The sequence below is a fragment of the Squalius cephalus genome, assembly GCF_949319135.1.
Source record: "Squalius cephalus genome assembly, chromosome: 11".
Lineage (NCBI taxonomy): Eukaryota > Metazoa > Chordata > Actinopteri > Cypriniformes > Leuciscidae > Squalius > Squalius cephalus.
The window spans coordinates 23,999,737-24,025,981 of NC_137132.1; the positions used below are offsets into that span (position 1 = coordinate 23,999,737).

At 37.0% G+C, this 26,245-nt stretch overlaps 2 protein-coding genes across 2 annotated transcripts; both read right to left on the minus strand.

Moving 5' to 3' along the window:
• Positions 1–961: 961 nt before the first annotated feature.
• Positions 962–5,531, minus strand: rnf183 (ring finger protein 183). Its single transcript, XM_079886066.1, has 2 exons — positions 5,376–5,531; positions 962–2,486 (listed from the first exon to the last, which is right to left on the minus strand). The coding sequence occupies exon 2, from the start codon at positions 2,421–2,423 to the stop codon at positions 1,497–1,499; it is 927 nt and encodes a 308-aa protein (XP_079742192.1). The 5' UTR covers positions 2,424–2,486; positions 5,376–5,531; the 3' UTR covers positions 962–1,496.
• A 2,299-nt stretch (positions 5,532–7,830) lies between these two features.
• On the minus strand, positions 7,831–26,211 carry dhx16 (DEAH (Asp-Glu-Ala-His) box polypeptide 16). Its single transcript, XM_079887112.1, has 21 exons — positions 26,159–26,211; positions 25,506–25,708; positions 25,176–25,414; positions 24,580–24,754; positions 24,399–24,455; positions 23,971–24,225; positions 22,639–22,878; positions 21,778–21,966; positions 21,026–21,136; positions 20,765–20,880; positions 20,471–20,681; positions 18,290–18,388; positions 17,364–17,516; positions 16,965–17,105; positions 16,478–16,640; positions 15,027–15,145; positions 14,566–14,633; positions 14,295–14,457; positions 13,262–13,423; positions 9,844–10,017; positions 7,831–8,300 (listed from the first exon to the last, which is right to left on the minus strand). The coding sequence occupies exons 2-21, from the start codon at positions 25,701–25,703 to the stop codon at positions 8,172–8,174; spliced, it is 3,162 nt and encodes a 1,053-aa protein (XP_079743238.1). The 5' UTR covers positions 25,704–25,708; positions 26,159–26,211; the 3' UTR covers positions 7,831–8,171.
• Between the last annotated feature and the right edge of the window lie 34 nt (positions 26,212–26,245).

A 26,245-nucleotide genomic window follows, 5' to 3' on the forward strand; every position in this document is an offset into this window, starting at 1 on the left:
AGGGAAAAAAAGCACTGCAGTAAATCGCGCTGATTATTATCATATTATGTCAAACCGTGCAAATTATACTTTGTTCTCAAATTGTTAATTTTAACAACATCAGCATTGCGTGACTCCATTTAATGCCCTCCCAATATTTATCCTTGTTTTCGCATGGGCCGGTTGCAGTCTCTTTTTTTTTCTGTTGCCACTCCAAAGTCCGAAGTCTTTTGCATTTTACACTAGTGATTGTCGTTTGAACCTTTCTGGATCCGCCATCAAATTGACAAGTTTAATTATGTCAAGTGCTGTGAGAAAAGGCTATAAACCTCCACCTCCAACATCCTCACACGCAACACAGCCTACTAGCCGAGACTCCTTCTTTATGTGTACAGATGTGACGTAATGACGCAAAGACATGCTCGAATTTCCCGCGGAAATCCACCAGTACCACTTGAATTAAAAACATTATTACAATTGCTGTTTTGAATCGAGCTAAGGCAAGCAGACAGTTTCGAACACTGTCTGGTTATGTACTTGCTCAAAAAATTATTTTGGATCATTTTTAAACCAAAAAAGTTACGGAATGCAGCTTTAAAAAATCTTTACAAAATCTTTAAATGTTTATGCTACAAATTATAGGCTACTATACTATACTATACTATACTATACTATACTATACTACTTATTATATACACTAATTCTCAGTGTAGTTTGTTGGTTGAGTCTTAATTTTTGAGCTGTTATTAATTTTGTTGAGCCAAAAAAAATGTTTTTAGAGTGTATATCACTCAACCAGAAAATGGTCTAAAACTTTTATTATTTTCCACTTTTTTTCCTCTCCCCATTTGTGCAAATGAATAAAAAACTATGAACATACATTATAATTATACATATAAGAGTGTATTATTTACATTATGTGCAGCATAATTCAAATAATTATACATTTCTAATAAATGTCTTTCCAACATGAGAAAGAACATTTATGAGCTTACATTTGTGTTGTCATGTACATTTTCAGACTGATATTATTTGCATTGGTGAGTTGTCACATTTTTGTCTTTCTACGCCAATACCACAAACCATATAGATTCAAAATACCTTACAGTACATAAAAAAAAACATAATTCCTCATGAAATCAAATATGTTAGTAATATTGTACAATAGTATTATTATTTTATATTATCCAGCCCTTTTAGAAAAAAAAAACCTAAATTGATTCATAGTTTACAATAATTAATTACTGGTCAAATAGACGTCATCATTGCCTCTTGTTCTTACAGACCTTTGCATAATAATGACTCAGTCTGTGTAAAATATGTCCATGCTCAACAGCCTTCAGTGTATGATATGTTCAAGTTTTTCCAGTTCATTCCAATCGAATCTGTCTCAAGCTTCTTACACAAAAGCAAACAAAAAATGCAGTGTTGTGTTCAAGGCAACAGGCTCCACTAAGAATCTAGCTTGTTTGCTTTGTCCGTCATCCTTCTTGAGTGCTGTGTGTTTTCATCATCCCTTAAGGGAATGTGCCTGGATTAGTTTGGTTGTGGATTGGTTGGCCTGTATTTGGTTTTTGCATAAAGGGCATCACCACAAAGGTGAAGATGCCGACCAGCATCAGAGCCACAGTGATTATGATAATGGCTCCAAGTACGGCATAATAGCACTGATTGGAATACATTAACCTTCTCATGCGACCTGTCATCCTGCTGGGCGGTCTACCCACGTCGATCATAGTCGCCTGGCCCAGACCTTCCTCCATGACTCCAAGTGGGTTATTACCGGCCTGCTCCTCTTTCTTCTTTAACGCCGGCAGGTTTAAGCTGGTCTTCATAAAGCTGTTTGGTGGAGGATTCTTAAGGACGAGTTTGCCCTTGCTGCGTTTAAAGCGCACGGAAAGCGCCCTTTGCATGTCGGCCGGAAGTTTCCGGAAGATGTCTTCGTTATTTCCCAGGTGAGGCAGATCTCGGCCGTGTCGGATTACCGTCTGCTCCCGACAGATGGGGCAAATCAGCATCTTGAGCTCGGGAGAATTGACGTTGATGCGTGCCAGGCATTCCAGGCAGAACGTGTGTCCGCAGGAAAGTAACTTGGGAGTCTTGAAGATGTTGTCGAAGCTGCAGAAGCACACAATGCACTCGGTGTCTTCCAGGTCGTCTCTGGGTTGCTCCGTCTGGTTGTGTCCAGGCTCTTGGTCGCGATCTCGCCTCCTTCCCTCCTCGCTCCGACCCCGTTGGTGCTTAACGCCCTCCTTCCGGTCCCGTTCTCTACCCCGGCTACCTTCACGACGCCGGTTTTCCGCTTCATTGCTGCGGCTTCTCCTAAGAGGCTTGTCGGGCTTCTGTCGTCGCTCGGAAGATCCCTGGTTGAAGCTTCCCTTGCTTGTCGGCTTGACATTGGTCCCTTTTTTGCTGCCCTGGGGTTTCTCTTTGCCGTCACTCATTGTGTAGAGCCTTGGATCCACAGGAGCGGATTAAGAGAAAATGGAAGTGTCGTGCAGAAAAGCCTGCAAGGGGACATGAAGCAATACACTATCAGTCTAGATTACAAATACAATCGATGGAATTTACATTCAACAGGCACATGATTTCAAAAAGTGCTGCATGACCTTGTACAAGGACGAACTCAGGTCACCAAAGTGTACAGCTATTCGACTCAAAGGTGGAGATCGTAAACTGAAGTTTTCCATTAGCAGTCAAGTGTGATGAGAACATTGCTTGTTACAGTGGTTATTGCTTGCTTTTCTTTGTATTCTATTTTAGGCCTTGAATGGCCTTGAGTTTGAAATCGACCCAAATTTCTAAGGCCTCTAAATGATCAACATGGTCAAACCTTTGCTAAAAAAAAAAACCTGTAGTGCACAACATCTCACTGATAGTTTATCCTTTTCCCTTTTAGTATCATTCTAAAAACCCTTCAGGTTGTGGTTCACGTGTCTTTTTGCTTTGAAATCTTTAAGGATTTTTGTAAAGTAAGCATTAGAATAACTTTTATATTGTTAGTAATATTTCAAGATGAGCATTTACCGGACTGAAGCAACTTGGTTTACTGGATTATCCATACATATGTTTTTTTTTTTTTTTTTTAATCATGTTAAAATGTCAAATATTATATACATCAGGTTTTTTGTACATCTTTCATTTCATTTCTCAATTCATTTGACTTTTTGGCCATATACATACAACTGCACCAAATGCCAAATTGACAATAATGGCAATAAAATGTTGGTGTTTTTTCCTCCTCAAGTCAAGTGTGAGCTCCATATTCTCACTATATGAGCCATAAAAGCATAATGTATCAAATATGATACTCAACAAAAAACACATATGGAATTTAAAGGTTCAATAGATTTTTCAGACGATTATTTCACATGTCAGGCTTTACAGGGTTTACATAATTCTGAGTTATCTTGTTCCATGTATTACAATGTTCATATGTGATCTTGGGTTAGTAATTAACACAATGAACAATTGTAAACCTCAGGCTACCATTCTTATTTGCATATTTATGAGGTTGATAACATCTCCGCGAATATGGCCTGGTCAATCTGTTTGTAAATTGATAAAATAATACTCATCACCCCAGCAAAGCACAGGGCTGCCAGGTTTGTGTAGCCAAGGGTAAACCAGCCCAAGTACTGAGGTATTTTATGAACGCCTGCCGTTGTATTGTAGCACCATATTGTTTCACATACTATTGGCACCACAATTAAAGGCATAACCAAGGGATAACGTGCTAACCAACTTTCAAATTGACAAGGGTTTTCAAATTAACCCAGAATTAGTGTGTAAATCCCATAAGAGTGTTGACCTAAACTCAAAAGCTGACTGTTCAGGAATGCCAACCAGAATATCAAGTTTTTACAAGAAGGTGCAGATCCCAGTTTCATTCTGTTTGCTTATAGTAGTTAAGCTTTAACTGTGAATCAAGTCAGGAAACTCATGAAAACAATAAGGAATGTCTATAGCAAACAATTACATTAGTGAATGTGATATTATGAACATGTAAAATCCAGGTTGAATTTAGTTGTTCAGTAATTAAATTAGCCCATGTTTTTGCACTCAGTTCTAACTACAACTGTAAAAATAACTTGTTGTTCCAACTTAAAAAAAGTAAGTGTTCGGGCTGCCTTAAAATTTTTAAGTTAAGTCAACTTGAAATGTGAAGTTGTACTTAGTGACAACTTTGATATTTGAGTTGCCTAAACTTAAAATTTTAAGGCAGCACAAACACTTACTTTTTTAAGTTGAAAACATTTTATTTTTTTACAGTGTTTATAAAGGTTATACCGACTGGCCACATAAAACACAATCAAAACCTTTATTTTTAGGAGTGTTAACTTTAAGCAGAAAGCAGAACTAGTTCTTTTTCAGAACAATTAATATATTTGGACTAAATGACTTCCCAAATTAAAAGCACACACCCACAGGTTTAACACAAACCAGATCAGGTCAGTTGAGACTTGTCACTTAACTATGACAATAACACACCCTTCATTTAAGATCAAGGCTAGTTGTCACACTTTTTACGTGAGTGAATTTCATGAATGTTTGTCCAGGCTTGTTTGTTAAAGTCAGTTCCTTTTAGGCACAAAAGCCTTTTAAAAAAAGATAAGGTAAAACAAAAAAAATTAACAGAAGACTTGATTTGCTTAACATTGTAATATGTGGGGCATTTTGTCACACTGGAATAATAGAATTAAGTAGCATTTTTAAACAAATTACAAATTAAAACATACAACGTGTGACAAATACATGCAAAATATTAGCAAAAATATGAATTTTAGTTTGGAGGACAGAATGGCTATTAAGACTATAAGGTTTTAAGTCAAAAGTCCAATTACACAAATATATATTCTCTCTGACAGTATTGACCAAGGGTCATTCTTGATACTAAAATTTCTAAGGCCTCTAAATCAAACACAATCAAAACTTTGCTGAAAAACATGTACACAATCTGCTAAATGCCTTCTGTCATCTGATGAATATTTCATAGTTTTAGCAAGTAAAAGACTAAAAAGAAATACACCTAGCTCGAAACCCTCTTGAGTTTGATTCTTTTTTTTGTGTGTGTGCACTGTAAAAAAAAGTTACTGCCTTAAATTTTTAAGTACAATCAACTTGATTTCAATTTTCAATCAATTTTTGATTTTTAAGTAATTTCAACTTAAATCACATTAAACTGACTTAAAAAAAACAGTTGAATCTTGTATAACACTTTTTTTTTGGAAAATTGCTTAACTTATTTTGACGAGTTAAAGCAATGTAAAAACATTTGTCACAACTTATTGATCATATCTTTTTCTTTTTACAGTGACCTAGCCCCAGTCTCCATGTTGGACCTGCATTTTATAAGTTAAAATCACAAAAAGTGTTTCTAAAAACTTGCAATCTACCTATGAGCTGACGAGCAGTTGAACCCAGATGTTTAGGTGCCTCTGAAGTTTGCCTGGCTCCAGAAGCACATATTCCAGTCTAGGTGTACATCCAACAATGCAATGTGAAAGGTACGCAATCCAGTCCTTTCTGTCTTCCTCAAAACCTATAACTGCGGTTTTCATTAGTTAACGCAAGCAAAGTTTCGCCACCTCTTCTGCATGTTTATCTCTCTCCCTCCCTTCCTCCCTCCTCCTTTTTACCATGTCATACCTGTTAAACTTGTCCAGTTGCCATTTACTCCAGTAAATGTGAGGAATCCACTGATTAATACTTGTGCTTTATTTTTCTGACCTGGAATGAAACCGAATCCACCGAATGCTTCTAAATGCCCTAAATATCAAAATGTCACGCTTGTTCATGATAAACTCACAGCCACGATGCAAACACTGACAGAATGTTGCTGGGTGGTGGCTAGTGGTTACTTATTAGTCCAAGCCAAAAAAAACAAAACACCAAAGTGTCATTTACTGTACTCCAGGACATATAACTGGAAATATACACCATTTAGATGGAAACAATAGGGAAGTTTAAGATCCCAGGAAGTCGCTGATAAATTAAGTGACTAGGTTAATGCTATTCTCACACACACACACACCCTGATAAGGGATCAGGAAGCACTATCCCATTCCAGCATGAAGAAATTTTGTGTTATAAAGGTTGATACTGTTTTGTTGTGGTGTGAATCACTTAACTTTATCTCACATAGCTGTTTTACCTGTACTTTTATCCATGAATAAGTGTTGTTAACACACTATTTCCACTATTGTTTCACAGTAAGATAGAAGAGCAGAAGAGAAATGTCTAGATGACTAGATAAGCCGTATGCAAAATTCACATGGCTGCACTTGGAGGATCAGATTTCCAGACTGTTTTTAGATTAGAGGGCAGATGTAGCGGTTAATTGTAGTCGCTGGTAGGGTTTGAACAATGCAAGGTGATCGCCTCAGATAAGTTACCAGTTTGTAAATTAAGTTAAACTAGCTTATTCTGGTTGGTGATTACTATGTAGGAATGTTTGATGGTTTGATAGCTAATTCATTTGATATCGTACACATCTCACTCATATGTTTTTCATAATATCTATTTACGTCCGGTTAGGGTTGGGGTAGACCTTTTTTTTTTTATATAGTTACGCTCACATATCGCACCTTATGCAGCATCTCACGCATGGCATGGCTCAACTAAAAATGTGGTACATTTTTAAAAACATTTTTAGAACTTAAAAAAAATACAAAATTCCACTGCCCCGTCTGTTTTTAAATGCAAAATCGTGTTCCGTGTGAATGGCCCCCTAAAGTCGGCATGAAATGGATAGTCCCATTATGATGTATATCCGAGTGAAATGGCTTCTATAATGAGAAAAATTAAGGTGGGATCTTATTCCGTCTTTCGGGAATTGATTGGATCATATGTGTGGCGTTGCAAATTATATGGACTGATTCAGACCATATTTGAAAGTGGTTTGAAATGCGTTCCCAATCAGATTTTTACAGCATTTCAATGTCAACTCTATCAACGGCAAAATGAATCTGCATCAGTCAGGTGGTACAAGTAAGAGCTCTGTAAGTTGTTTACATTCATTATTATTGTAATGTTATGTGCTTTGAGTCATGAGGTAGTTTAACGCCGTCTCTCGTGACTCTTTGTAGACTCTGCTGTGTGCGTTCTTGTGTTTTGAAGGAGGCGTGATTTTGGAGACGCTCTGAAAGGAGGCTGGGATCTTGTGCTTTCAAAGCTAGCTCGCTATTGCTAGCCTCTCTGAAATTGCCTACCCTGCCTTTAAATGGAATTTCTGGTGAAAAATCCTTTCTGTTGACATCGACAGTCAATTTTACTACTTTAGCTACTCATTGACTAACGGCTAATTTCGGCTGTTCATCATCTGGGAGCTTCAGGGTAAAATACAAATTACTGGAAATTATCAATCATTGACTGCTGGCTAAATATTAAACTATATGGCACAATAACTTTACAGGAGACAGAATTATGCTTTTCTATAGAAAATGTAAATAAATAATCAAATTTAAAAGTTAAAAATCACATTTTACATGAAAATTCTGCTCTTGGATTATGCTGATCCATACTCAAATATTCTAACAAACTGCAGGGTGTGCCTGTTGTAACACAATAACCTTTCTGCGTTAATAAATACATTTTATTGCACAACCCTCTCCTTTTATATTGATATATCCATGGTCTGTGTCATTTCATCCATATTAATATCCCTATTTTGGAGTATTAACATTTCCTCCTGGCTCCCTTCCCTAAACTTCTTGTATTTTAGACAGTCACCTGAGGTCAAAAGCCTTGACAGACACGTGCTTGAGGTTTAGCGTAACATACCGCTGAAAACAATCTCTGTGTATTTATGAGAACACTGTTTCCTTAATAACCTGCAATTGTACGACCTTTGATAACATTCATCTCTTGACCCACATCAAGCCATCTCTCTTTAATAGTTTCAGAGGTCACATAATATAAAAGCACTCCTGGATAACAATAAAAAACACATGTATACTTGTCAACAAAAATATATTTCCTCATTCAAACACATGAAAACAACTTTAGCTGAAACATAAAATTATGAGTCGCCAAAATATTTTACACAGGATCAGCAAATTACCAAACGAAACGTCTGATAATTTCCAGATGAACACTGCTGGAGATTCTGACATTGCTGATCTCCTGTCTGTCTGTCTGCAGATTCAGTGTAATATTGGGCGGAAGAGTCTCTTGCTCGTCTTATCTCAGGATCAGCCCAGTTCTTCACGGGCTTTGCCTTGTTTGCGGGGCATCTTTTTATTGCTGCCGTCCTCAAGTTCTTTGTTCTTATAATAATGAGGAGCCACTTCCAGCAGCCAGCCGTTATCAATCTCGATCACCTGAAAGACAGATTTTTTTAGAATAAGGTTTAGAATAAAGCATATTTGTACATTTTCTGAAGAATAATTAAGTGCTTGCCCATTCAAAACTTGCTGGCAAGACTATAGGGTATTTTCAGTGGTTGCTAAAGCATTACAATGTGATTTCTAATAATGCGTTCACACTTGTAGTTCGGTTCTCGTGGTCCAGGCCAAAAAAAGAAAATGATACATTTTAGTCCTGGTAAACTTAAGTGTTCACTCTGTAATTTTTAACACCGAACTGTGTGCTGGGCTAAATGCACTCATTGTATGCGTGTATATATGATGGTATTTTTTATCAGCTGAATACTCACAAAGAGATTGTAAAATGTGTAATGGATTAAAAACACAGCGCCTGGAATTCATTCGTTGGCTGTATTTTGTTCGTATTAATTCCTTGCCCAATGTCTTTGATATAAATTGAAAATAAAATAGGAACTAAAATCAAACCATGTCGTACACCTTTATTTATTATAAGGTTTTTTACCATCTAATTTAAATAAAGCTTCATGAACTAGTACAGTAGAAATAGGTGAGAAGATAAATATCTTTGTAGGGCAAAGAGAAACAACATCAATGTTTTCATTGATCTTATTTACATTTAAATCATTATGTAAAGGATCTGGACAAACATTAATAAAATTATTTATGTTTAAGAATTCAGGTCAATTAGATTACTATTATTTAAATCATCACTTAACATAGGAAAATAATAAGAGGACTTTGTATTTTTTACCATTTTTGTGCATTTCTTATGAAATGTGCTATAGACTGCCAAACTGACGGACTATTTGATTTCTTTGCTTTAGCCCTTATAATAATAGAAATAGAAAATGTCTAATAATAGAAAAAAAAGCGTCATTAAACCATGGATTGTTTTCTCCACCTATCCTAAAATTTTGACAAAAGGAACAATCAGCATGTTTATCACATAACGTTAAAAGGTTGTTTTTAAAATAATCCCATGCTTGCTCAACATTATCCATTATAGAAACATGGTATAAATCAATCACTGTAATAGAAAAAGGCTTGTTCGTTTAAATGTCAAAAGTCTTTTGTAAATAAAACGCAAAATATTCTTGGATGTCTTTTCTCCCAAGTTTCTCACAAACACAACTGCACAATGGTCACTTAAATCATAACAAAAAATCCCAGCAGCAGATCATTTTTTGAGGTGCATTAATTAAAATAGTCCAATAATGATGATTTTTAGACTAATTGCAATCCCTCCTATGACGAAAAAAAAAAACAGATATGCTTGAGCATTCTGTCCCCATTTAGTTCGTTTGGTTCGTTTAGCAATTGCACCAGAGTTCGTTTTTATCAAACCAAACCTGCCAAGTGTGAACACACCTTTAGCAGTTAGGAGTGGATTTTAGAGAGTTGCTATGTGGTTGCTTACAGGCTCAAGTAAAAAAGAACCAGTCTGTTTAAATCCCTAACACCAAGTATGATTTTTTTCTTCAATAATATTAGTTATATCTGATTAAAAAGACAAAGAATGTGAAGGACGACTCCATACCTGTCTCATGAACTCTTTGGTGGTGAAGACCAGCTCGTGGTAGATCATCCAGCGTGGCTGTTCCTCGAAGAGTGAGCTGTTGGGATGGACGTAAACAGTCTGCTGGTGTTTGACTGTTTTATAACCCCCTTTACTCAAGCGTGCCGTGTGGTAGAAATATCCCGCAGTCACCGCCTGGAAGAAAAAGCAAGCACATTTAGCACTACAACGTATTCATTCTTATTACGAAGGCTCTCTGAAATACATGATTCTGATTGGTCAATCGTGGCATTCTAAAGTCAAATCATTTTGATATAATCGCCTCTAAACTGTATAAATAACTGATGCAATAATGAGCAGCATCACAGACAAAAATATATTTGACTGGTCCAACATTTTTTTTCTATTGTGGCTGAAGACAATTGTATGATCTGTGCACTGTTCCTCATGCCACAAATGATTCTTAGTCATCTAACCTGCATTCATCAATGCCAAACTCCTTTAAATATACAAACGCATCTCCTAAATGTAGTAATGCACAGTATGCATGCATTCAGCAACTGTGTTAGTGTGCCTCTTGAAATACTCTTGACGTGAAAATACTGATGATTCATAGTGACACTAGTCTCTCATAGAACAGGAAGTACTCAAAAACAAAGAAATGAGAGACAGATTTACTCTTGAAAAGTTATTTTAGTAAAGTTTGATTGAATTTCCCCCTCAGAATAAAACATTGTAACCTGGGCTAAAAAACCTTGGTTTAAGTGCAATGTAAAAAGCCCTAAAGAGACAAGCAAGCACTTACTTTAATAGGTGACAATGCAAATTGTGCCACAAATTCTACTTCAATCTTTTTAGCCAGTAAGGGCCACAAGTAAGAGTGTCAAGTCAAATCTTAAGGGAATTCAGTCTATAAAGAGTATGTATGTATAAAACTTTTAAAAAAATGCTCTTAAGAATAGGCTTAGGCTTTAACTTAAATGTCAAAAATTCTTAGTAAAAAGTAGGATTTGTTTAAGAGTAGGAGCTATTTATAAAAAAAAAGCTAAAAGCAACTTTCAACAAGTCTAAGACTGACTCTTAGGTGCTAACTGAGATGGCACTTAAGTTTTGTGATCAAAGGACTACAATGAGGCCCTCAACCTCTGAATCAGCCAATAGTGAGCCTGGAAGAGTAGTCATGGCAGTATGACACCAATATATATAATATGGTTTGAAGATCAGTTGGAAAGTCAATGAACTGCCATACAGTAGTGGCCAAACATGTTGTCTGGCCTAGAAAAATTTTGTTTCACCCTTTGTCCAAATTAAATAAAATGTGTTAAAGATTTTGTAAACATATTGCGTAGTTGTGCTTTGAGTCAACTATTTTATTAGTAATAAAGCAATTAAATTGCTAGGATGTCAAACAAAGAAACTATGAACAAGTAAAAACAAGAAAGAACCAATGAAATGTTAATAACTGGTTATGTTGTAGTCAGTGTATGCTTTTTCCTGTGAGCTTTTATGCATTTTTTGCATGCTTACTGTGGACTGATTCATTATTACTTTCATTTCTGCAGTTAGAGCATTGAATTGTAGAGTGGAAGTAGTAAACAAATTTCTTACAAGGTCAGTTACAAAAAGAATACCTTGACAATCAAGCCTGTATCATTTTACCAACTCCGTGTCATCACTCCAATACATTATATCTTCTAGGGATGCACTGATATGAACATTTTGGCCGATAACGATAACTCTTTATATTTGAAAGCCGATAAATTGGCCGATAAATCTAAGTTTTTATATAGTTTTTGAGAGCCTGATTACAAGAACAAAAGTCTCACCTTTAAAATCCACGTCCCAAGCACGAAATTATAATGATGTTCAATGTAGTGTATTTGACAGACTTGCGCTGCACGTTGCACTTAACTGCATTTTCCTTTTTTGAAGTGATTTCAATCGTATTTCAAGCTATTCAAAACCATCATGGCGAAGAACAGTGCGCATCTGAAGTGTCTCAGCTGAAGGAAATAATCCATTATTTATCAGCTTTAATATACTGACCAAATTTTTTTATTGGGCTGATACATATATCGGTCGATACCAATATGGGGGATATATACTTCAATATCTTTATTGGAATGCGTGTGGTCCCTTCCTCTCTGCTGCCATCTTGTTACTCCCAAGTAGGTTAGGATAAATATCCAGCACTCTAATACACTTTAATAATTTAATAACACAGCACTTTAATAATTTAGGAGCTGAGACCAAGTCTTAACACTTAGGAACCTTCATTCTTAAGTCAAGGAATAAGAGTAAAATTACATCATTCTTAAAATTTTGACACACTTAAAGGATTAGTTCACCCCAAAATGAAAATTTCCTAATAATTTACTCACCCCAATGCCATCCAAGATATCCATGTCTTTCTTTCCTCAGTGGAAGAGAAATTATGTTTTTTGAGGAAAACATTTCTGGATTTTTCTTCTAACAATGGATTTCATTGGTTACCATCGTTTTTAAGTCCAAATCAATGCAGTTTCAAAAGTCTTTGAAGTGTTTAAACGGGCTGTACATGATCACAGCTGAAGAAGAGGTTGTTATCTAGCGAAACGATAGGTCATTTTAAATATATATATATATCATTTATAGACTTTTTACCTTCAATAGTTCAGATTGAGCTGATCAACAAACGGACAGGGAACTACGTCATCACGTTGAAAGGTCACGCCGGCGCCGGCGGAAGTACCGCCCCACTGTTTACAATGCGACCGTATGTAGGAGGATAGTTCAAATAGTATTGTTTGCTATTATATATATATATAGTAATAGTATTCAGTGAATATGAATATGAATAGTATATGAATAACATTCTGATGAATATGAATAGTAGTTCAAATAGTATTGCCGGCGCCGGCGTGACCTTTCAACGTGACGACGTAGTTCCCTGTCTGTTTGTTGATCAGCTCAATCCGAACTATTGAAGGTAAAAAGTCTATAAATTATCATTTTGTTTTGAAAATGACAAAAATGATCGTTTCGCTAGATAACAACCTCTTCTTCAGCTGTGATCGCGTACAGCCCGTTTAAACACTTCAAAGACTTTTGAAACTGCATTGATTTGGACTTAAAAACGATGGTAACCAATGAAGTCCATTGTTAGTAGAAAAATCCAGAAATGTTTTCCTCAAAAAACATAAATTCTCTCCCACTGAGGAAAGAAAGACATGGATATCTGGGATGGCATTGGGGTTAGTAAATTATTAGGACATTTTAATTTTGGGGTGAACTAATCCTTTAAGACAAATATTTTACTCAGAGCGGATTTATACATATGGCCCCAGGTTCATAAAGGTTAGATAGCAATCACATGCAAAGCATCAGACTTCTGTCCAAACACATTATCACTGGAGGAAATGCAAGAAAGGAAGCGATGTAGGGAAAATGAGGAAATCACCTTGCGGATGGGCACACTGTCACCGTCGGAGCTGCACAGCTCCACCTCGATCCTGTCCATCAACCCCTCCAGCTGATCACGCACATCTCGAGCTCTCTTCATAGAGCGGAACTGGATGAAGTTCTCGAAGCACCACTGAGTGGAGTAACCGCTCTCTACCCACTGACAGAGAAAGAGAGAGACTATTTAATACATTTTTCTTATCTGGTGAAAAACCATCTGTTTTTATGGAATACATTTTCTTTTCTGGAGACAATAATTGCGTGTTTTGTGCATCCGACAAGTCTGATGACCAGATTACTCTTATCAACAAATGACCATTATATGTGATTTATACTTCAGGTTTATGAGACCATTTTTAAATGGTTGTTCATGTGAGAATATGTATTTAAAGATACATATTCACATATAAATTAATAAAACAACATGGTAGAAAACATTTTAATATTTTACAAAAAATAAGCATAGTGAAAGTCCAGCGGAAAGGTTGGGGACTGTGGGGTCAACACAACATTTTTCTTTCCAAAAAAGGCAGAAGTATTCTTACAAGGCAATGATATTTGTATGCCACAAATACTATTAGGATCAACAGAGTGAAAGAATTAAACTGAAATTAACGTTTACTAAATATAATCTCGACTATAACTTAAATTGAGCAATTCTGTAATATAATAACCCCCCAAAAACCCTCCTAAATGCCTGATTTTAGCTGCCAAAAATGTCTTTGTTTCTGCTGTTTGAACAGTCATTCTTACAAAACACTATTCACACAAAGTTATAAATGTACAAGACAAGAACTTCCTGCAACAGCATCTACATACACACATGCACGTATGCACTGGACAGGCCTGCATAACCTGTTCGGCTTTACAATTCCTGCACATCTCTCATAAGGAAGTCACGCTAGATGAGACGAGGATTCTGACAAAAACAAAACATTTCAGTTGCCGCAACTACCAGTTCATTAAAATGCTTCAGATCTGAGATCGATTGCCACTTTGAGTGGTGTTTCCACATGCACACATAAACGCACCTGTGTGTATACATTGAGCAGCACCATGTGATCTCCTCCTGGTACCACAAAGTTCATCCTAGCATTGTCGGCATGGACCACTTTGTCCTTTGGGCGGTAGAAAATGGTGTTGTTCACTGACAGCATGGCTGCGATGGTCAGGACCTCCTCGGAGCACTTATAACTTCAGGAGAGACCAATGAACAATGTTGAAAACATTACAATAACGACTCCATGAAAAAAATGAGCATATGAGTAAACTGAGGTGATTTTTTTTCCAGATTAGACTCACTGTTCAGAAGCCAGAATCATTTTACTCAGCATGGGGTCCACAGGAAGTTCAGCCATCCTTCGGCCGAGCTACAGCGCGAGAAGAAGAAAAGGAAGTCAAAACCCTGGACAAAAGAGCTATACATTGGCATATTTCCATGAGGGATATTATAAATCTGCAGCTTTAGAGTAATTTATGTATACTTATTTTCAATGTCCTGAACCTTGAGTTCATTAAAGGTAAAGGTATTAAAGGTATAGCGGAGGATTTTTTTTACTTCCGGGTGGATCACCTATACTATTGGTCCTCCTAATTGTCAATCATTCCGGTGAATCAATCAAACTTTCCAAAAAGTGGTGAGGGCGGGTCTTATCTAAAATTCGGAAAGATCCTCCACTATACCTTTAAAGCACTTAAGGGTTTAGAAAACCAACTGTAGCATAACTAGGTTTATAAAGCCGTTTTAATTTGTTTTTGCGCACCTTAGTGAGTTCACCGAGGTGGTTGAGGGCGCCCAAAGCGTAGAGCTGTTCCAGAGCCAACACCAGCGTTTCGTGAGGAGGAGGATCCATGAAGTCAAAATGAATCAGGTCATTTATGCCTGACGCACAGATCAGGAAAAACATGTTAGATATTCAGCACATAATAAAAAACATTTGGTGTTTGATTACAGGGAGTGAAAAAGTGTGTCAGGTTTATGTATGCATTAACATTTCAATATCTCAGTACCACACCCCAAATTGCCATTATTCTTCATAGCAGAAATAATTACAAAGACATTCAACACTACTAACCTTAGTAGAATGCCCTAAAAAGTAAAGCTCTGTTTAACATGTCTGAATGTCATTCACAGCATTTCTCTGAACTAACTTCACTTTCATTTCATTTTAACCAACAAGTACCAGGTGATTTTAAAGGAAGTACACTACCGTTCAAAAGTTTGGGGTCAGTAATATTTTTTAATGCATCCTTGTGAAAACAAGTATTAATATTAAGCAAGTATGCATTAAAACGATCAAAGGTGACAGTAGAGACATTTATAAAGTTACAAAAGATTTCTATTTCAAATCAATGTTCTTTTGAACTTTCTATTCATCAAAGATGAATGTATCACGTTTTCCATGAAAACAAGCAGCACAATTGTATTCAACATTGATAAAAAGAAGAAATGTTTCCTGAGCAGCAAATCAGCATATTAGAATGATTTCTGAGGGATCATGTGACACTGAAGACTGGAGTCATGATACTGATAATTCAGCTTTGCATCACAGGAATAACTGAAATGTATTAATATATTAAAATAGAAAAGAGTTATTTTAATCTGTATTATTGGTTGAATTCTAATGTAGAATGCGGTCTTGCGAACTATAACACACCGCTGCCATGCAAAGCAGAGCATTGCCACGGGCACGCAAGATTCTAACCGTAGAGACGGAACGTCTCTTTAGCGGAAGCAATACAATCATTTTTAAATCAATAAACTCCTTTTTAAATCAATATTTTGAGTCAAATTATTGATTTATTTGGTAGGTAGCCATGTAATAACGGGATAATGTAGAGCGAGGCGGTTGTTATAGCGAATACAACCCCTTCAGGCTGATTCAAGACCAACCGCCTCGCTCTACATTATCCCTTACATAATATTTCACAATGTTACTTTTCTTGTGTCACTAACGTTTGTCAGCCACAAAATATTAAAATAATTTTCTTCATTTTAAACTATATTTTAAGACCATAAGAAATGTATTTTTGTCATACTGTATGTTTTATTAGGAAAGTGTGTTTGTGCTGTTTTTCTTTAAAATAATGCCTCTTGGTTTGGAATCTTCACTAAAGTCATCTGATCCTTGTAATGCCTGCAGTGCATAGAAATCAAGCTAACATGTAGATTTGTTCTGGTAAAGTCATCAAGAACTGATTCATTCATTCTTACCAAGACTTTTGAGCAGCAGAACCACATTTCCCAGGTTTGTTCTCTGGATCTCAGGGACAGTGGTCTCCTCCATCTCATGTTTAAAGGCCCAGGCGGTGTACAGCCTAAAACATTTCCCAGCAGCCACTCTTCCTGCACGACCTGCTCTCTGATTGGCAGAGGCCTGTGTGATAATATAACACATTATCAATCTCTAATTCCACACATAAATGACCATTTTAACCTTCAATAGTGTAATATGACCTAAATGAGTGACTCGTTGACAGACAATAACCTGCTATCTCTGTATGTTACTTCCCTACATTCAGACACACATTACAAATTTAAATTATACTAATAACTATTATAATAATTTCTATGTAACAACTATTTACAATGTCATTAGTAAATCTCTCAGTGTGACTTGTCTGAACACTTTTGGGTCAACTGCATTCTTGACAGATAAATGTGAGAGAATGTTTTCGTCGTTTCTCTAAGCTCCTCTTACTCGTGAACAGGGTGTGACAATGAGAGATTCCATTCCTGTTCTTGCATTGTAGCTTTTTTGTTTGCAGAAACCTGGATCAATCACGTAGATGATGCCATCAATGGTCAGAGACGTCTCTGCGATATTTGTGGCCACCACAACCTGCAGAAGAAAAACCACAAACCATTACCCAAGAATTTCATATTCAGTGTTTAGTGTATTTAGTATTTAGTATCAAGATATACAAAATAAAGCTTCTAAAGAAAAACATTTACATAAGAGATTGCATTAGTTTTTGTTTTTGCTTCAATTTAGATAAAGGTATCTACTATTATGCATAAACAAGTATTCGTGGCTTTCCACAGACTTCAACAGACATGCTGCCTCCTGCTGGCCGACAAAGGGAATGGCGTTTCTTACTTTGCGTGCTCCAGGCGGAGTGGGATTGAAGATTTTGGCCTGCATGTCTGAGGGCAAGTTGGCATAGATGGGAAGAACAAGGAGCTCAGATATCTTAGAACCCAGTCTCCTACATCTCTCCTGTAGGAGTTCACAGCACGCCTCGATCTCCTCCTGCAACACCAGAGGACACAGTAAACATCAATATTACCAATATAAATATAGTCTACCTTACAGTAATATTCATGATCCACTTTTTGGAATAAACTGTCCTGAAATAATAATACAGATTAAGTCTTTCAGCCTCATCACACAGCTTTCCCATCTCAAAAAGCAAAGAAGTTTTTTTTTGGAAAGAGACAGAAAAAGGGGATGCAGCTTGTATTTAGTGTAAATGAATGTAATCTAATCAAGATTCATTCGTACAAATACCTTCATGGACCATTTTCACAGACTGTCATGACGTTTCTACATTTATCAACATTCCAAATCAAGTTTTAAGGTACACTATGTAACTTTTGGCCCTCTTTTTAGTGGTTTAAAAAACAAAACTGTCTGCATTTTGCAGAAGAACATTGTTTTGGTTGTGCTTTGGCTCTGCGTGACTGCGCAGATTAATATGGTTTTCCTACTGCTCATACTAGGCATAAGAGAAATAATCAGTTTAGATGGAAAGGATCTCAAGATGACTTGCTGAAGATGTTACTGCAGCTTTACCCATTAATAGAAAATGCATGATTTATGTTACAATCAAGGTGACTGTGACAGCGGGGAATGTGTGTCATGGGAAAAATCTGTGACAAGTTATTGGAAAAACATTAGCACGTGGAGTGCTGCTATACTGTGACTCACTCAGATGTTAATAGATTTATGCGTTGATGGATACGGCTCATGTCCACCCAGAGGGAAACTGTGAACTTTAAACAGACTGAGTGTCAAGGACTGACCTGTCCTGTGAGGAAGACCAGTATGTCTCCAGGCGGCTGAGTGACATGGATCTGTAGCACTGACACCACACATGCTTCGAGATAGTCGGCCTCTGGAGCCTGAAACCAAAGACAATTGATATTAACAATGTGCAATGTACAAATGAAGGCAAAAATAGATCAGAGAAATCACTAAACAGGATTCTTACACCATGTCCGAGAATGGCTGATATTACAATTCTATACCATTTAATTCTAAATAAATTAAAGCTGCAGTCGGCAAGTCTGGCAGATTGGGTCGACTTAGCCAAAATTTTGAATGTTTACAACTCTCATGCCCCTCCCCCACTACCAGCGAGCACCCTCCCATCGAGTTCATGCTCGTCAATGCGTGTGCACCAGATTTTCTGTGAACGCGTCCGTCTCTTCAGCATCGATCAACACCATGGACTCGGAGGTAGGCTGCCCTGGCTAATCTACCCATAGATAGCAATAACGGAGGAATTGGAAGCTTGTTAGTAGATTTTCTCTCCGCCATCACCTGCGAACTTCAGGCGTGTGCATGTGATATTGTAACGTGCGCGGGGGAGGGGGGATCTGTGGCGTGTGCCCGAACTGTGATTGACAGTCAGATCTCACACAGCCCTGCGCTGATTGGACCAGTAGAACCGGGAGCGGTGGATTTTTGCAAAACAAATAACAGGCCCCCGGTGGAGGAAGAAGCAAGGGTTTTTTTCTAAAACCACTTTATTTATGTTGTTCTGTCAGAGCATAGTGTCGGTTTCAGTGAATATGATCAAAGAAATCTTGCCGACTGCAGCTTTAATAAAACATAAATGTAAAAATGTAAAATCAATCGTTATAAATGCTAATAGTGAATTTATACATCATAACATTTTTAATGCACAGTAAGAAAATGGATATTTATTTTGATATTAGCTACAATCTAAGACCGATTTTTTTTTTTTTATAAAAATTGCTGCTGTAGTATTTCTTACCTGAATACTAACCTACTGTTAAACCCACCTGAAAAACTTAAAGCACTGTTCATTTCATATCTCGATTTATTCAACTGCATTTGTGTCAATTGTTCTTATTGTATTACTGACTATTTACTTGTGTTTTTTTATGAAGATAAAATTTAGCATTGAAGAAAAGTAGATTTTTTTCTGCATATGCTGTCAATTATAGTGGAGCGGCTAAGTGATATAATCGTTCAGTTTATGATACAAGCCTGAAAATTGGCATGAGCAGTCTCCATGGGTCACTTGACAAGAAAATTGTCCGAGCCACTTGAAATTTCAAGATTTTTCATTTTTCAAGATGGCCGGCACCTTAGTGGAGCAGTTAAGTGATATAGTGGTTTATTTGGTGATACAAGCATGAAAATTGGCATGAGCAGTCTCTGATGGTCACTAGACAATAAGCCACCCACAGCTACTTGAAATTTCAAGATGGCGGCCATTTTTCAAGATGGCGGACACCTTAGTGGAGCAGTTAAGTGATATAGTGGTTTATTTGGTGATGCAAGCATGAAAATTGGCATGAGCAGTCTCTGATGGTCACTAGACAATAAGCCACCCACAGCTACTTGAAATTTCAAGATGGCGGCCATTTTTCAAGATGGCCACCACCTTAGTGGAGCAATTAGGTTCATGGCAATTTTCATGCTTGTATCACCAACTAAATGATTTCTTAAGCCTAATTGCTCCACTAAGGTGGTGGCCATCTTGAAAAATGGCCGCCATCTTGAAATTTCAAGTAGCTGTAGGTGGCTTATTGTCAAGTGACCCACAGAGACTGCTCATGCCAATTTTCATGCTTGTATCACCAAATAAACCACTATATCACTTAACTGCTCCACTAAGGTGTCGGCCATCTTGAAAAATTGCCGCCATCTTGAAATTTCAAGTGGCTCGGACAATTTTCTTGTCAAGTGACCCATGGAGACTGCTCATGCCAATTTTCACGCTTGTATCATAAACTGAACGATTCTGCCAAACATAAGCACTTAGCCGCTCCACTATTATAGTTAGAGAGAAAATCGGAATTGGTGTATATGTGTATAAATATATATATACACTGTATATATATATATATATACACATATATACAGCTCATGGCATATCATCTAGTTCAACAAGAACAGAAAACACGGCACCCGTGTATGACAAACCGGATGCTTTAATCATGGTCCATTACCTTTGTGTAGTAGATGTCCACAGGGAACCTGCGGCCGGGAATCCTAAATACAGGCGCGTCGTCAAAGAAGCTGGAGAATCGTTCTGTGTCTAGAGTGGCACTGGCCACCAGAACCTTCAAATCAGGGCGGAAACGTGCAATGTCTTTAATTAGACCGAAGAGGATGTCTGTGTGTAACGTTCGCTCGTGGGCCTCATCAATGATGATCACACTGATCACAGAGAAAGACAGCCAATCAGAACAGAGAATGCAACAATGAAAAGCAATGAAACAATGAATTCTGTATGTTTTTACCTGTAGCTGGCCAGGTCGGGCTCTGTAAGAAACTCTCTGAGCAACATGCCATCAGTCATGTACTTCAGGATGGTCCTCTCTGACGTACAGTCCTCAAAACGGATGCTGTAGCCCACCTGTGGAAAGTAAGACAACATAACTGAAACAAATTTGCCACAATTTTACAAACACTTTAACTTCTCTTATGTACACAAACACAATGGAAAGCCTGCAGGCTCATCATGAATAAATCACACATTTAATAAGCAGATGGATTATGACCTCATTTCCTAGTTTGACATTCATTTCCTGTGCGACTCTCGCTGCAACAGACATGGCCGCCACTCTTCGAGGTTGAGTGCAGCCAATCTTCATTCCTCCTTCAGTGTAACCCTGAAAGAAAAAAGATCAAGAAATGAAATGTTCCTGCCGTAAAGGGTTAGTTCACACAAAAATAAAAGTTCTGTCATTTAACGTCATACCAAACCCAAACTTTCTTCCATCTTCAGAACACAAATGAAGATATTTGAATGAAATCTGAGAGATTTCTGTCCCTCCATTGAAAGTCTTTTCACCTAAAACTCTGACGATTCATAAAGAGATCGTAAAATAAAGCATTTTAATCGAGCGGTTTAATCCAAGTCTTTTGAAGAGACACAATTTCTATTGAATGACATCAGAGTGAATAAATGACAGAAATTTCATTTTTGGGGTGAACAAACCATTTATTATAATATATACTGTTGTGCCGCTATTCTGATTTTAAGCACAGAATTGGATGGAAACTTAGCTAATGTGAACTGCTGATGCAAACTATGGCACCAAACCCCAATAAAGACCATCTCTAAAAATATCTATTGTTGCATTAATGTTTTTTTTCCAGTCATAGATTAAGTTGAGAGGATCTCCATGTTCCTGATTACTTTATATTCTCATGTGAAACCTAGAAATGCACACATGGAGCTCCACTGGATCCACACAAACCCTGAGCTTAAAAGCTATTTTCAAATAAATGTTTTATTATAAGCACGTACATCTTCCACAAGATACTGAGGGATCTGGGTGGTCTTGCCGGATCCGGTTTCCCCCTCTATGACCAACATCTGGTGGTGTTTGATGGCAGCTAGAAGGTCTTCTCTGTAAGGAAAGATGGGCAGGCTGCGTCTCACTTCCTGGATGGACTGCTTCTCTTTCTCAGCTGGTGATATCTCAGGTTCGCTTTCCTACAGTTCAAAAACAGGAAGATGCCAGATTGTTTTTACTTTCTGTATTAAAGACAGACAGATACAGAAATAGAGCTGTGGAATATAATCATTACAATGCATCACAACGCTGATGTGAACGATTCTGCATCGATGCATAAAAACTAAATAATCGAAATTTAAACAAATAGGCCTATCATACATATTAATGTACTGTTTTATTGTAAATAAAGTACTCTTATTACAGGCTATATTAATAAAAAAAGATACGCATGTCCTTCGTAAGCAAAGCACTTGCATCTGTTATGAATTTCACAAAAGGAAATCATTTTTAATCAAACAATAAAAGAAAAGAGGGAGTCATTCACTGGTCTTGACTGAATAACTTTTGTAGCTGTAATAATAATCAATTTATTTATAAATACACTAAAGACTATACAGTGACTATTTTTACATTTGATTATTCAATTAACTATATTGTGATTGTAATATAAATATTACTATAATAACTATATTGAGATTATAAATAAAATAATTATTATTAATAAGAGAATTGGGGGAAAAGATGCATCGTGAATTGCTTTATAATCGAATCGTTACCCTCTGAATCGTAATCGAATCCTGAGGCAAGTGAGGATTCACACCTCTATAATATAATCAATACACAGAATAGAATTTTTGGGTGATGTCAACCTTCTCCGACAGCGTTCCCTTCATGGTAATGGCCGTGCTGACGAAGTTGATCATCTCCTCTTCCTCTAAAATGAGCTGATACTTCTCCTGCTCCTCCTTTATCCGCCGTTCCCGCTCTTCCCTGGCCCCAAACTGCAGGGTGGCGGTGGCCACTCTCGCCTCCTCCCAGCGGCCCTGCTCCCCGCCTCCCTCTCTGGGAGTCTCCTCAAACTCCAGCTCCATTTCTTTTTGAGGAATGGACTGAAAGGAATGGAAAAATATGAGAAGAAAAAAACAATAAAATAATGAAAGTTACGCATGTATGATAAATTACTTCATGGTTATTTAAAATAAAAAACATTGTTAACATTTTCAGCAACTATATGTGGCCCTGGATCACAAAACCAGTCACATGTCGCATGGGTATATTTGTGGCAAAAGCCAATAATACACTGTATGGGTCAAAATTAGCGATTTTTATTTTATGCCAAAAATCATTAGGATATTAAGTAAAGATCATGTCCCATGAAGATATTTTGTAAATTTCCTACCGGAAATATATAAAACATTTATTTTTGTGAGTGAATGCAGCACAAACACGAACATAAATGAACAACTTTAAAGGCGATTTTCTCAATTTTCGATTTTTTGCACCCTCAGATTCCAGATTTTCCAATAGTTGTATCCCGGCCAAATATTGTCCTATCCTAACAAACCATACATCAATGACAAGCTTATTTATTGAGCTTTCATATGACATATAAAGCTCAATTTCCAAAAATGTACCCATGTGACTGGTTTTGTGGTCCAGGGTCACATATTTGTAATATACACTACTGTTCAAACGTTTGGGGTCGGTATGATTTTGTTTTTATGTTTTTGAAAGACTTCTTTTACCCTCACCAAGGCTACATTTATGTGATCAAAAATATAGTAAAACTGTTTTCTATTTGAATGTATTTTTAAATGTAATTTATTCCAGTGATGTCAAATTTTCAGCATCATTACTCCAGTCTTCAGTGTCACATGATCCTTCAGAAATCATTCTGATATGATGATTTGCTGCTCAAGAAACATTTATCACACTTGCGCTGCTTTTTGTGAAAACTGCGATTATGTTTTTCAAGATTCTTTGGTGAATAGAAAGTTTAAAAGAACAGTATTTATTTGAAATAAAATTATTTGGTAACACTTTTGATTAATTTAATGCTTCCTTAATGAATAAAAGTAATAACTTAAAAAAAGAAATTTATAGCATGATATTTCATTTCATCACTGATTTAATTATTGCAGCATTGCCATTTTGAATTAAAGTATCTCACAACCCCCCTGTAGCTCATCTCTTAGACCTACCTTGTTTCTATTCTCTTCTGGCATGTAGTATCTGTTCTTTCTCTCCTCTTTTTCTTTAGCCCCTGCTTTCTTGTAGTCTCGGGCCAGGTCTCTGATCTGCCGCTTGTAATCTAGGTCTTTCCTTTCCTTAGTGGTGAGTTTCTGAGTGGAGAAGAGGTATTCCTCGTCCGCAATTTCAGCCTCGAGGTCTTCCAGCTTCTCCTGCTCTCTTTTGGTCAGATACTGCCGACGTGACTGTTTCCTTAACTCTGGAAGCTGAAGAGACCACACTGAATGTCAACAGGTATCAATCACAGCTGTCTTATACGGATTACTAAAAACTGGAACGTTGTATTACAAGGGTTATGTCAATCGGGTTAACATGCTTACATAAATACATTTCTAATTAGCATCGGAACATTGTTGTGCATGTAAAGAAAGTTCCTCACCATTTTCCTTCGATCCTCTTCATCCATTTTGTGCTTTTTCTGAGCTTCCTCATAAGCCTGAGATGATGAAAACAGACAGCGCTGATCGTCAGCCCTCATATTTTACCACTTCATACCGAGATCCATCAATAGCAAACTAGCAGACTTTATTTTGTTGGAGTAAGGATGTATTTTGCATTACCTTTTTGTCATTTCTTTCAAGTACGTGTCTTGTCTTGTCTTTGTCTTTCTGTTTCACTCGTTCAGCAAATGCGTCCCTCTCCTCCAGATCTTGAATTCTCTCTCTCTCTTCCCGCTCCCATTCTTCCTCGTCCTCCTCTTTAGCAGCTTTTCTTGGCTCATCCATGACCTTAGTGCTGAAATAAATCATTGAGGGGAAAAAAGCACAATAAGAAAACGAATAGTTCTCGCTTTCGGATTGAATGAACCACATTTAAAGCCTTTAATTGAGAATGTTCATTTGTATGATTTAGTGCATGCAAGGAAGTGCTAGCGGGTTTATTGAAATGTTAGGGGAAAACAGTGTAAAAACATTTAGATATATTGTATATTTGTAAAAAACATCTAACAGTGCAGTACTATAATGAGTAGGAAAAAAAATAATATGTAACTTCATAGAAAGTAAATATTTTCAGAATAATACTTTGACATATATAACTGTCGCTTTTATAGACGCTTTTTAGATTTTAAGATGGAAGTCTCTCACACAAGGATCATATTTGGGGGTCTGTGGCATCTAAAAGATTGAAAACCCCTGTTTTAAAGTATCATAATCACCTCTTTTTCTTGTCCTCTTCACTGGATGATGGACTTTCCTCACGTTTCTGTCTGAGGTTTTTCCTTTTCTTTCCTTTGTCCCGGTCTTTGCTTTTCTTCTCTTTTCCACTTTCCCCGGCTGTCTCTCCATCACTCTCACTGTCCTCCAGAAGAGTGTAGGTTCTGTTCTTTCTCTCCATTTCCATGACTTGTCGTTCAATCGCTCGGGCTGGTTTTTCTGCCACATGTTTTTTGGGAGCCTGAAATGGAGGGTCATTACATTATATACAGTAAATGTATGTCTTAGTTTAGGAATTCTGTTAAACATACTGTCTGATTATAAAACCATACTTTGTTGTACAGCTCGTGTGCAAACGCTGTGATTCTTTGATCAATGTCAATGGTTCCGGTTTGCTGAAGCCGAGCCACAAAGTCCTGAGGTCCGGAAGACTTCTTCACCAGACCGATCATGAACTGAGCCACATATCTGTCACTCAAACCCAGGATATCATGGAGCTGGTCACTAACCCACTGTTCCAGATTGGCCATTGTGACTGTAAGTTACACAAAAACATAACACATCTATTTTATGCAATTCTGCGTCAACATGTTATTCAAAATAATATAAAAGTGAATCACAATACATCCATCCATCCATTTATCGTATGATAATAAATATTTACTAGATAACACAGCCAAATGAGCAACACGTTCAAACCTGAAGGTGATTTGATATTGAATTGAATATTTGATTAAACTAAGCCGTCAAATCTTATGTCTAATGAAAATTATGACCGCAAGAAAAATTCTGAGTGAAGGCTGAGATTGTTTTATTCCGATACTGATCGTGGAAATGAACAGCAAGTCAACACTAGACTAGATTATTTCAATTTATTGACTAGTACTTTGAAGATCTGACCCATGAATTCAAACGCACCGTGAACATAGAGTATTGAGGTTTATGCACATATACAATAAAAACACGACAACATCATAAGACTTACGTTAGTAGTGCCTCCACACGCTTTCTCCTATGAAAACATTAACGCTAAATTACTTCCGGGTAAAAAAAATAACATAAAATAAAAAGA

Bases quoted from the DNA above. Each gene is read 5' to 3' on its own strand.
- rnf183 (XM_079886066.1), bottom strand. From the start codon at position 2,423: ATGAGTGACGGCAAAGAGAAACCCCAGGGCAGCAAAAAAGGGACCAAT.
- dhx16 (XM_079887112.1), bottom strand. From the start codon at position 25,703: ATGGCCAATCTGGAACAGTGGGTTAGTGACCAGCTCCATGATATCCTG. The intron at 24,226-24,398 runs GTGAGGAACTTT...TGGTCTCTTCAG, and splicing joins AAGAGGATCGAAGGAAAATG to CTTCCAGAGTTAAGGAAACA. The intron at 14,634-15,026 runs GTGCGCAAAAAC...CTCGCGCTGTAG, and splicing joins ACCTCGGTGAACTCACTAAG to CTCGGCCGAAGGATGGCTGA.